The sequence below is a fragment of the Erpetoichthys calabaricus genome, chromosome 8 (assembly GCF_900747795.2).
Source record: "Erpetoichthys calabaricus chromosome 8, fErpCal1.3, whole genome shotgun sequence".
NCBI classification, from domain to species: Eukaryota; Metazoa; Chordata; class Cladistia; order Polypteriformes; family Polypteridae; genus Erpetoichthys; species Erpetoichthys calabaricus.
In genome coordinates, this window is record NC_041401.2 from 102,172,387 (window position 1) to 102,184,475 (window position 12,089).

The following is a 12,089-nucleotide window of genomic DNA, read 5'->3' on the forward strand; positions in this document are numbered from 1 at the left end:
AGCTAGGACTTAGTTCTTCCCTCAACCCATTGTGAAAATGTCCATCTTTATATGGCAGCAGTCACCTTTATTATTATTTTTTGACTGATGCTTTTTCATTCAAGACGTTGATGTGTTTCAAGAATATCAAACAAACTTTACTTCATTCTTTGACTGAATTTACTATCCTAAATGCTCATTTGACTTCCATAATGCCTTATAGGTAAATGGTTCCTTGAAACTCAGTTTTTCCTTTAAAAATGTTTTATTTATGTGAGGCAGACATCTCTTAGCAAATAAATTGTGAGCGATTTGCAAGCTGTGTTTGGGCTGCTAGCAAACCAGTCCTCTTTGTTTCTACGTTAACTGTTTTTCTTTCCTGTAGGTCATTTTTTAAAGAAGTGCAACTATCAATTAGGCAGGGTGAGGGGGTAGGGAGGGGGCAGCCTGGGGTTGTTAAGAGTGTATGCGTGTGTGTGTATCTGAAGATGAAACACCAATGCCTTACCTTGTAGCTTTTAATTCTCCCCTCTCCCCATCGTTGTAGCAGATCCAGTTTCCTGCAATGGTGCATTTACCTGCTTGCTTGGCAACTAAGCCTGGCTCTCGCAATCTGGACCACTTGGTAAGCATCGCAGCCAGCGGGCCACTTGAGCAGCGTGTTATTTTAAAGGACCTGGGACAGGGCACTTAGGCCGTTGGACATGGCATCAGGGGCGCCGAGCCTGGAGTCTGGGGGGGGGGGAGAGGGAGGACAAACTGGTATGCTGCCTACCCTTACCGTATTGTGGGAGGAGAGGGAGGAACATTTGAGATGGTGGGAGGGAGTGGACTGTATGTGGTACAAAGAATGAGAAAGCAGAAGTGCATGACTGTGCGTCGAATGCAAAGTTTCTACTTCAGTTTCCTCAGATTCCTGTGTCGTTGACCTGGAGCTGGAGGGTGAGCGGATGGAAGGCAACCTTAAGGAGAGAAAGATGGGAGGGCAGAGAGCTCCACTTTAGGCACTTTGAGGCTGATTAATTACTTGCCTTGAATTGTGAAGAAGGGTTTATACTTCCTGGTCATCTCTAATCTAAGTCTGCGTCAAAAAAGAAACACAAATATGTAAAAATGGGTAGAGAACATTTTCATACAAAACATCAACATGGATTTTTTAAGGGTTTGTTTTCTCCACATCCAGTACAGATAGGCAAGCTTACTGGTTTTAATGACTGCAGCACTTATGCTTGTGCACCATGTGGCAGCAGAAGACAGGCTTGTCTCCCACCTGCTCAGCCCCTGCTCTCCTTGGGTCAAATGATAGCTTGAACAAGTTGCACACTTTGCCATGAAAATGTCCGCCGTGATTCTTACTAACCCCTCGAGGTATACATCTGGTGGCTTTACTGGCTAAGGCTGTAGGTAAACTGAATCCTTTCAGGAAGCTCAGCCGTTTCTTTCTGGTCCCAGATTAAGAATTTTAATTTCCATATATTATTAACTATTAGTAAAAACAATTTATCTATTTCGCAGAGTTTTTTATCTAGATTCATTACATTACAGCCTTCTGTTTCCTTGTCTCTCTTTTTCTTTTTCTCTAATTTGCAGAGTTACATTCAAAGTTTCCGGGAACGACAGACTGGGAACTCACTTGTTAGTGGCACCCGCACCATTGTGGACCTGGACTATGACTGTGGCTCGACGGTGCCTTTAACTGCTGCTGCTGGACCTGCTGTCCGTGTCTAATGCCCTGTGGGGGTTTGTCTTTGTATCCTGCTCTACTGGCATTCAGACTCCTGAGAAAGCTGATGTCAGGGGGCCTTCTCTCTCACTCAGGATTCCCAGAGCTGGGCCCTGATCTCGACATACATTTCTGAGAGAGGCCCGAACTCTTAAAATGCACGTTTACACATGTGGTGGGACTCTGGGTTTTCTGGAAGCTCACTCAATGTTGCAGTTTGAATTTTTTTTTTTACCTTTAGAAGTTCACCTTCAGACAAACAGTGAAGCAAGGCTTTCATGACCTATGTTTGTGGGCACCAGGTGCCATTGTGAAGTGTGCTGATACAGAGTGATGCTTAATCCTTGTACAGATCCTTTTTACATGCATGTTTACAGAAACAAATTACATTTGGATCTGTCTTAATTGGACTGGATTATTTGAGGACTGTTTGCTGGCAGATAGATCCATGTGTGGAGAAGTGAAATATGCAAATGGAATATTATTTCTCTGGACATTGTGTCATTAATGCAGAATTAAAGTAGTACATTGAGTTGCTACCATACATCTCATCCGGAGTCAGCTGCCTCACACTGCATCAACAAAGTAAAACAGGAGGGATCTGAGTGCTTATTGCCTGAAAGCAGATCATCTGGAGCAAAATTATGTCAGAGCACTTCAGATGTCACACTGGACCAATGAAGGGCTGCCGTCCTGGAAACATATCCTCCGAAGCAGAGTCACACAGGGTTACCGGAAGTCTGCCTTTCTGGAAGCAAATCCTCTGAAGCAGAATGAGAGTGGGTCAGCACTGAATATGCGGAGAAGTGCTTTCCTAGAAATGGGTGGCCTTATGCATTGCTACACTGGCTTTGCACTGATGCAGAGAGATGCTGAAGGAATTGAGGACATCATTACTTGAGCCAGTTTGAACCAGTCAGAGCCAACTTTTTGGTCCTGACTATGTTCCATATTGCACAGTGGGTAGGATCTGGCAGTTTGTAAGAAGGAAGTAGCCTAGTTTTGCGGAACAGAAGATGAGTGCAGCCTTCCATCTTTTTTTTTGTCTGAGCTTTTTTCAAGCCATAGCATTATTTACTCCTTTTACTGGAACAAATCCCTTTGTAACAAGTACATAATAGTGACTGATCAAACTGCAGTGGTGGATTTTGTTCTAGAGATTTGATGAAATCCACCAAATTTTCCCTACCCTGTGTGTGTGGACTGACCTGTTGTAGTGTGTGACATATTTCATTCACTTAAATGGCAGTGCCAGAGTATCAAGACAAGCTGCTGATTGTGTTGTAGCTACTTGTTCCTCCCTGGTTCTTTTTTTAGATCCTTGTGGCAGGGCCCTCTTCTGTTTGTTTCTATAAATCTGTGAGAAGAAGGAAGCCCAGAAGTATGAATATATATTTCAAGTCAATCTCAAAATGTGTTAACCACCCCTTACCCCTGATTTTTCCTTAAATCTGTTCCTAAAAAGAAACGTTGTAGCATTTGTTCAGTAATGCAAAAGTTATATTTAGAGTAATTAAAGGGGAAGTCCACTTTTCTTGAAATGTAGGTTCATTATAGCACTTATTAGCACCTACATCAGTACACCTAGCTATTATTATGTCTGTTGTTTGCATTTTTCTTCTGGGCTACTCAGTTTCAAAGTAACAAATTCTGCTAAAATCGAATTGATTTTCTATGTGTCACCATTGCATATGTTTTTTAAATGTCAAAAAGGCTGCTTTCTGACCAGGAGACGATAGTGGTATCGTTTTATCTGTCCTGTCTCATACTCAGGAAGAAGGAGGAAGCTTCATCTTTCATTGTTGATGTTTAGGAAGCATTCTGCTAGAAATTAACACAACCATGTTGTCACTTCATAATGACCAACCTATAGTGTAATTCACATCTTGATATTCTGTTACCACAGTGGCGCAGTGGGTAGCGCTGCTGCCTCGCAGTTAGGAGACCCGGGTTTGCTTCCTGGGTCTTCCCTGTGTGGAGTTTGCATGTTCTCCCCGTGCCTGCGTGGGTTTCCTCCGGGCACTCCGGTTTCCTCCCACAGTCCAAAGACATGCCGGTTAGGTGCATTGGAGATTCTAAATTGTTCCTAGTGTGTGCTTGGTGTGTGTGTGTGTGCGCATGTGCCCTGTGGTGGGCTGGCGCCCTGCCTGGGGTTTTTTCCTGCCTTGCGCCCTGTGTTGGCTGGGATTGGCTCCAGCAGACCCCCGTGACCCTCTAGTTAGAATATAGTGGGTTGGATAATGGATGGCTGAATGGATATTATGTTACATATTTCAAAATGTAAATAGAAAGCATTTGGGCTACTGAACTGATTTAGTGCCCTGAGATGGACTGGCACACTTCCTTTCTTGTACCTCATGTTGTCAGGGTGGGCTTCAGGACACTGAAAAAATTAAATGGCTTGAAAATGGATGGATGGTTCAGTAATTTCTTCAATGCACACAATGGTGACAGGACCAGCTGTAAAAATAGATTGGGTAACTTGAGTAAACGCAAGAATGGATGAAGTAGTTTACAATAAAAAATCTGCTAACACAGCTGCAGCTGTCGGGAGTGAGCTGGCGGTTTAAGATAATCACCATATATCAGTTTGTACTAGGAACATACTGTATATATACCATAGATATGGGGTCTCAACATGGGTCTAAGTGTTATAATGAGCCTATATATCAATTTCCCCTTCAGTATTAGCTGTTCTACAAAGAATTGAATGAGCCAATTGGTAAATGATTTGGGCCTCTCCTTTAGTTTGGACCTGCAGGGTTTTTTCTCCCCACTATCTACCCTGTTTTCTTTTCCTCTGGCATGCTCAGGAATTTCTGTTCAGTCTTCCTTTGCAGTTCAGTGTTCTGCAGTGCTTGCTTACACTTTTCCCACTTTTAAAAGGGAGCAGCAATGAAACTGGGCAGCCATGTCTTATTTTACAGGATATCTTGTGAATGAATGATGAAAGTAGTGTTGGATTTAGAAGCAGGATGTTTGAAAGTGTTTGACGTTTAACTTTTCTTATTCATTCTCTGTGTGCCACTACCAAAGCCATATATTTTTAGGAAGTAAAATTTCTCTTTTGTGACACACATTGCCCATGTCATTCTCATTTCGATTAAATTCGGCTGATTTCAAATGTCACATCTGAGATTATTTTAAAGGCATAATAGGAAAGACCATGATTCGGATATAGGGAAACAACTCTTAACACTTGTTAGGGTGAAAGGGAAGTTGTTCAATATTTTAGAGAAGAACCTTTCCTATGTTTCTGCATGCAGTGTATCCATTAATACTGATTGCAGTCTACATGTCGTCATTTCCGTTGTTCTGTATGACATTGTGGCAGAAGAGAAGTTTTACTGCTGTAAACACAGTTACGGTTTTTGGAATCAGACCACATTTTAGGACTGTGTACCATTTTACATTATTGTTCTAACTTTAAAGGGAGTGGTGCCTGGTACTTTTCTTACAACAGGCATTTCTGTTGAAGCACAATGTCCCAGACAGGGACATTCTAAAAACCTAGATTTGCCCTTCTTACTTATGAAGTACTCTTATGATTCATACAAAGCACTTTAAGTGATTTATAGATTTTTTGGATGTTAAAATAAAAGGAAAAAGATTTCAAGTCTCTTTTTTGAAATAGAGAAGATACAGTATGTTTCAAACAAAAAAGACACTGACTGCTCAGTCATTCAAGTCTTTCTGGTTAGTCAATACTTAAGCAGTCTCAATGTTTCATCCAAATATATCTTACGAGTCCTCAGGGTCTTCTCTTCACCTACATGTCTTAGTAGTTTCTTCTGGATTTCCATGACTTTCTGTGTGTTAGCTGGTTTCTCTCTTCAATGCATCTCCCTTAATTTGTATGGATTCTGCAGCCCCCAGAGTCCTCAAATGACTGTTTAACTGAATTTTGTGGCATCGTCTTTTCCAGTACTTTTTTGTGATTTGCTTTAGTTGTTTTTAATGTCTTCATGTCTGTTCTAGATTTTCCTCCACGTAACTTTAATTAAATGGTTCCCTTTTGAGCGAGTATGGTTATGTGGCTGAATAGGCACCATAATGGATGGGCTCCTCATTCATGTTTGTTTTCTGCCTTGCATCCAGTGCTTCCAAGACAAGCTTCATAGGTTTATATGACCCTGAATGGCACAAAGCTAGTAAGAGAATGGAAGGGTAGGTTGTCCACCAGCATTATTGATTTTTTCCTTCCACACTTTGACCCCTCCACTGAAACAAACTTTTTTCCTCCGTGCTATACCAGATTTTTAATTACTGCATGCAGATATCCTTGAAAGTCACGTCAGACCTTTGTTTTCTTATGTAAACCTCACAAAGTATCTATATTACTAAACAACAGTTTAATTTATGCACAGCGGATGCACCGAAGTGCATGCGCACTGTGCTGCAGCGCCCCAGAGTCAAACCCAGCGGCTTCCCAGAGTCAGTAGGTGGCACCCAAACAACACAACCTGTAAACTTAACTTGCTCTAATCCACTGTGCCAGCAGTCGATGTCAGCAGAGGCAAAAGAGTCACGGCTCCAAATGGAAAGAGCTCAACGATTTGTAATACAAAACCGAGCCCGTAGTTCCCAGAGTCAGTGCGTGGTGCCCAAACACCACAACCTGTAAACTACACCTGCTCTAATCCACTGTGCCAGCAGTCAGTGCGTGTAAGTTGGAGTATGCTTCCTAACAGTAAACGACTTCTACCTAACGACACAGCCACAGAACAACAAAGACGAGACCGCATGGATAAAAACAATACGACGCGCTTCAGACACACCAGAAGCAAAGACATCACAGCTCCACAATGAAACAGCTCAACTAACGGAAATACAAAATGAGCCCGTATGGATAAACACAATGAACGAACACGCCCACAACGCTCTTCTGACACAGCAGAGGCAAAGGAGTCACGGCTCCAAATGGAAGGAGCTCAACGATTAGTAATACAAACACGAACCCGTATGGCTACGACCTGTAAACGAGCCCGTATGGATAAAAACAATGAATGAAGGTGCCCACACAAAGAAACCGCTTTAGTACAAATATGTTTATTTAATTAAATGAAAACTTTACCATGGCTACGACCTGTGAACTAAACCTGACGTAAAGCGTGCACGCCAGATTGTACAGCCGCCCGGACGCAACCGCCCACACCACCGCATATACCAACTTCATTTAGTAATGTAGCCCTCCATGCCCGGATCCGCCGCCATGGTCACTTCAGCACGTGAATCCGCCGCCGTCAGCAAACGACGTCTCCTAGACGACACAGCCATAGAAAAACAAAAAAAGAGACTGCATGGATAAAAACAATAAACGAAGGCGCCTACAACGCGCTTCTGAAACACCAGAACCAGATGAGTCACAGTTCCAAAAAGAAACCGCTTTAGTACAAATATGTTTATTTAATTAAATGACATTTCCCAAGACGCACCCACCCTCCATGATATTTCATCCCTCCAAATATCGGAGGGAACAGAAAGTGATTGCCATTCTTGGATTTGTGATTCTGTCGAGAATCGCGGGGTTGCTGGTCTTCTAGAATTCATATTCTAGCTTTGGGATTCAGAAGGGAACAGACAGCTCAGCTGAGGTGGTAATGCTGACTGTCCAGACTGGGCTATTGCTGCTGTAGCATGCATCCATATGAAACTGTTCTCCATGTAGCTGGTGACTTTTTAAAAAAGCTATTTTGTATTCTGTTGGCCGAGTGGTTAGCACTACATTGCCACAGATCTCCAGAAGGCTGGGTTCTAATTATTGGCCAGGCATTGTCTGTGTGGAATTTGCACATTTTCTTTATGTTGAAATGTGTTTTTTCTCTCGAAGGTCAGTCTTTGCTCAAAGAGACATGGGTTCCAATTTGCTTTGTCCTGGAGTGAGGGAGTGTTTATATGTCAACCCATCCAGGTTAGTTTCCAGCTTAATGCAGATGCTGATGGAATAGGGCCAGGCCACATTCCTACAATTGAATTAAGTCAGTTCAATAAATGGACAGACAGTTTTGTACACCAAGATCCTGTAGTGGTTTCAGAAGATGGATTCTAATGGTGTCATCAAAGGTATATTCTTAAGACAGCGCCTCCTCATTTAAGGTTTTTGATTGTTGGCTATCCTGTGCCAGGCATTTCCTAGTCCACAGGAACTGAGCAGGCTGGTCATTAGGACAGAGAAGAGATTGGTGCTAATGGTTGTTATTTTATTTTGTTTTGTTGTTTTTTTAATCATGCTATTGTTGCGTAGCAGTTGTTATTGTAATGTTGCTTGAAATATTAATGCCCTGTATTTACACAGGTGTTCACTTTGTTTTATCTGATGAGTGCTGCTTCCTATAGGCACGTTGTCATTATTAATAATTATTTTTTTTATTAATTTTTTTTATCTATTTCTGATTAATTCAACCCAGATGTGTTTTTTGGCTTCATTTTTTCCCCCACAAACTGTATTCTGGATGTTAATTTATAAACCTGTTTTCCTGTGCCATTCAAAACTTAATTGTTTTCTTGCATGTGAAAGCATATGCATGGGTTGTGCACATCACTCCAGTGGCCCAGCTGGCTTCTTTGTGTTTTTGTAATTGTTCGTCTCCATCTAGACCTTTGCATTTCTTGTCACAAAGCCTTCTCTTAATTAAGGCCTTCAGCATATTTATGAACATGTCATTGCAAGAGAGTACCTGAGCAAGACCCTTTCTGTAAGGTCATCACAAGCTGGTATGTCTATCAATCAGTATTCTCTACCCTCTCCTTTCTGTGCTTCAGAACAGCTTTGGCTTAATCACATCCTTAGGAAAGATCATTCCAGATCTGATTTCTGTTCAGAGATAGTAATTCTGGCATTTGTCATAAAGCTGAATTACACACAGTCTGGTTTAAGTGCAGTCAGAGCACATAGTCAGCTGCGTGGAACACATCCATGCTTATGTCTCACCTTCACTAGACTGTAGGGTACACGACCTGTGCTAGGAATCAGTTTGGGTATTATGTTACAAGGTTTCGCAGTTGTAGGAAATTCAGGTTATATACTTTATAAAACAGTAGAAAAGGAAAGGAGTTGGTTCTCAGACTCACCTTTCCACTGGACATGAGTTTGATTTAGAAATTTTTTTACTCAGCATAAACATTCATGAGAGGTGCTAGTGGGCAATCACTCATAATAACAAGCAACAAAGAGTATCATTGTGAAAACATGTGGAATCCAGATTCAATTTTCTGAATATACAGAGCATTGTTATGGGGAATTGTGCTGTAGTCAGATGGACAGAGGTATGGGCTATCGTCTGGGAACAGCAATATTCCCCAGTACAGTAACTGTTTTGCTTGGTTATAAACTGTAGCTTTGTACACTGCTAGTGACATTTTTTTATAAATGAGATCTATATTCTGTATATGAAAAGGTACACCACTTTCTTCTTACAACCAAAAGACCTCAAAATGAGTAGATTGGGAATATTAAACTGACTCTGTATGAGTGGACTTACCCCATCTGGCCCTGGTCCTACCTTGTAAATGATATTGCCAGGGTAGGCCTTAGCCCCCTCCAAAACCTTAAACTACAATTAGTAAAGGATGTGAGAAAAAAATGAGGGACAGTATTATCTTTGGTAGAGCAGAGTCTTCAGTTTTTCAAGTAACACAACTGATTAAGTGTCTCACTTGGCCTGTTCATCATAGAAGCTCCACTGTGCATTGTACTGTATTAGTGAGTCAGTGTTCTAACAAGCCATCAGACCTCCTTTTTTTATCATGAAGGTTGAGTCAAGATTGAGCATACAAAGCAAGTAGTTAAGCCTAACACAAATGTGTTCATTGATGGCCGAGGATGGTCAAAGTGCTGTACAGATGAACTGAAGAGTGAGAGAAATTTAGCAGCTCTTGTCTCTGAAAGGATTAGCCACATGTAGAGAAATTGTTGTCTTATCAAAGGTGGCCTCTGTTAAGGTTGACTTCTGTGCAGTTCCCATTTTCCATCCTTATTAGAATTGATTCCAACTAAACTGTTAATTGTTGACTAATGTCAAAAAGTTCTAGAATTTTCATCTAAGAGGTGTCATCTCCTCTTAAGTTGATCAGTGGAATTTGTCAATAGCCAGGAGAACAGCAGTTTGACCAGAACAAAAGTAGCAAATGGCTTGGACCCATGACCCCACAATGGATGAAGTGAGTTCAGAAATACAAACATCTTTTCTAGTTGGTCAAATCAGCGATCTGAACATGGTCATTTCCAAGACTATTTGGATCTTTTTTGCATGCAGTATTACCCATACTTTTTTATTGGAGGTTGTTATGTTTGTGAGTCTCTGCCTTATAAGGGAGGGAAAATAATTTTGAATATTATTTAAGTCACTTATTTGAAATCAGGGTATGAAGCCATGGGGCATATCATTTGGCATTGTGGGCCACAATGAATGCTGCTTTTTTATAGCTAGTAGATTTCCTGCATTTTCAATGGACTTCTAGCTTTATTTTGAACTTTGTGTGGCTTATATTGCCTTCAGGAAAAAAAAAACATGTTCTTAAAGTTTTAACATTTAATATTTGTGCCTGGGCTGTTTAGAACAAACATTTTTTTACTTCTTTATAAATACCATGTAATTTTCTCAGAGGGCCAGTCAACTGTCATGTTCTATGCAGAAGTGACATGTCCTAACACTGCAGTTCACGCAGAACTGCAGTTCTTAAACTGCCTGATAGACTGGCTTCCCTTTCATAATGTAATTCCAGCTCCACCACTTCTCACTCATAGCCGTCCGTGCTCAGGATGAATACTGTAGAACTTAAAACACAAACAGGTATATAAGGCACAAATAAGGGGCAGGTCAGGATAAGGCTAACAGTCCAATAGGTTAGGTTTATCCCACCAGATCACCTCCCACCAGGAGCAGCTTTTGTAATGACCTGATCCTTCCTCACACCTTGTGATGGAGAAGAACTTAAGATGTAGAGCAAAGGGGGCAAGTGCTTTTCCAGGAGAAGCCCCACTGGATGATCTGAATGAGTGAGACTTTGGCCTGAGGTCAGTTAGTTGATGAGGTGGTGACTGAACGTTCCAGCACACAAGGTCGGGTTTCTCCTCGACCAGACTGAGCCAGTGCTTGTATTCTGCAAGACACAAACTTAAAAAAATTACTAAGTGGGATTGTGACAGGATGCAAGGTGCAGCTTTTGTCATTGGATATTTGTGTTTTTTTTTCTAAGGCTTCTTTTTATAGCTTTTCTAACTGTGGCATTATTCTGCATTGATGTACAGAGGTGAGTGCAGAAGGTCCCCCTACACATACTAGTGTAAGGGGAAATGCAGATAAAAGATGCAGCAAATTGTATTTTTCAATTTGTTTCTTGTTGTATATTTGGGTTTTGACTGTGCCAAATTTGATCTAGTGTATAATATTGTTTTACTAAATGTGAATTAAAATAATTTATTTCAAGTCTTTCTCTAAAAGGTGCTCTTTGTCATTTCTGACTACTTTTCTTTGTGATGTTTGATTTAACACAAGAGTATGGGGTCTTTAAACGTCTCACTCGGGGTCCCTTTGTTGCTGTCAGGCACACCTTTGAGGTCATATTGTATCTGTTTTTGAGCCTCCATAAGGTCTACTTGCTATCTCATAACTGTGTAACCATATTTATTACTACTAATTCTTTATTCAACTTGGACATTTCCTATCATCTTTTAATTTCCATTAATTCCCTCCCATTTCCATTTTCTATCCCTTAACTTTAAGAGTAATATCCTTATGGTCAACTCTATTCCAGAGGTTAAATACCTTTTCCTGTTAATTTGTGAGATGTCACCGCTGCACACAGCAGTTTTTTGTCTGCTGGTATTATCATGAAGGTAAGGTCTGTAATGTATTATAATAGTACTACTACTGGTGTGTGTGTGTGTATAAAGTACCATGAAATTCTTACTTCCATGTTAAACCAGTGTTACAGTGACAATCACTAAGAAACTTTTCAGTTTATTCATATATATTGCAGTTCCGTTTCCTAGCCCAGACCAATGTTGTTGAAAAACATAATAAATCACACCCAAAAAAGTTAATTCTAATTAGGTCCTGGAAGCAGATAACTATCAATATTTTCCACATAATATACAGCTTGGCATGAAACAACATTTCTGAGTGGATAGTTAAGCAGATGAAGGTTCTTTGCAGTAGACTGGCATCTGTCTTTGTCTGAGTACTGCTGTAACCCCTGTGCTGGTGAGTTAGCCTTCAACCTTTCAGCTATTAATGCCTTGAATGATGTTGCATACATAATGCAGTGGATGGTTAAATGGCTAATTGTGATTTCTACAGTTTGCTCCTTTAATAAATGGATCCCCATGATCATGAAAGCAGGTGAATGAAAAGATACAGAGCCTTGACAGTTGTGCATACGTCAT

At 40.8% G+C, this 12,089-nt stretch overlaps 1 protein-coding gene and 1 long non-coding RNA gene across 6 annotated transcripts in view; both read left to right on the top strand.

The window, feature by feature from the left end:
* Positions 1-11,130, top strand: part of tmem198a (transmembrane protein 198a) — a 64,422-nt gene extending 53,292 nt beyond the window's left edge. For 2 of the 5 annotated variants that reach the window (XM_051931073.1, XM_028807190.2), the window contains exons 5-6: positions 527-604; positions 1,570-11,130. In XM_051931073.1, coding sequence (XP_051787033.1) covers positions 527-604; positions 1,570-1,707 — 216 coding nt within the window. In that variant the 3' untranslated portion in view covers positions 1,708-11,130. Of the gene's footprint in view, positions 1-526; positions 952-1,569 lie in introns of those variants that run through there. The other 3 variants (XM_028807191.2, XM_051931074.1, XM_051931076.1) reach the window with 3 other exon arrangements.
* LOC127528994 (uncharacterized) overlaps positions 1-11,130 on the top strand; it is a 62,852-nt gene extending 51,722 nt beyond the window's left edge. Inside the window, exon 2 of the long non-coding RNA XR_007935676.1 lies at positions 3,249-11,130. This is a non-coding gene — a long non-coding RNA (uncharacterized LOC127528994). The remainder of the gene's footprint in view (positions 1-3,248) is intronic.
* Positions 11,131-12,089: the final 959 nt, after the last annotated feature.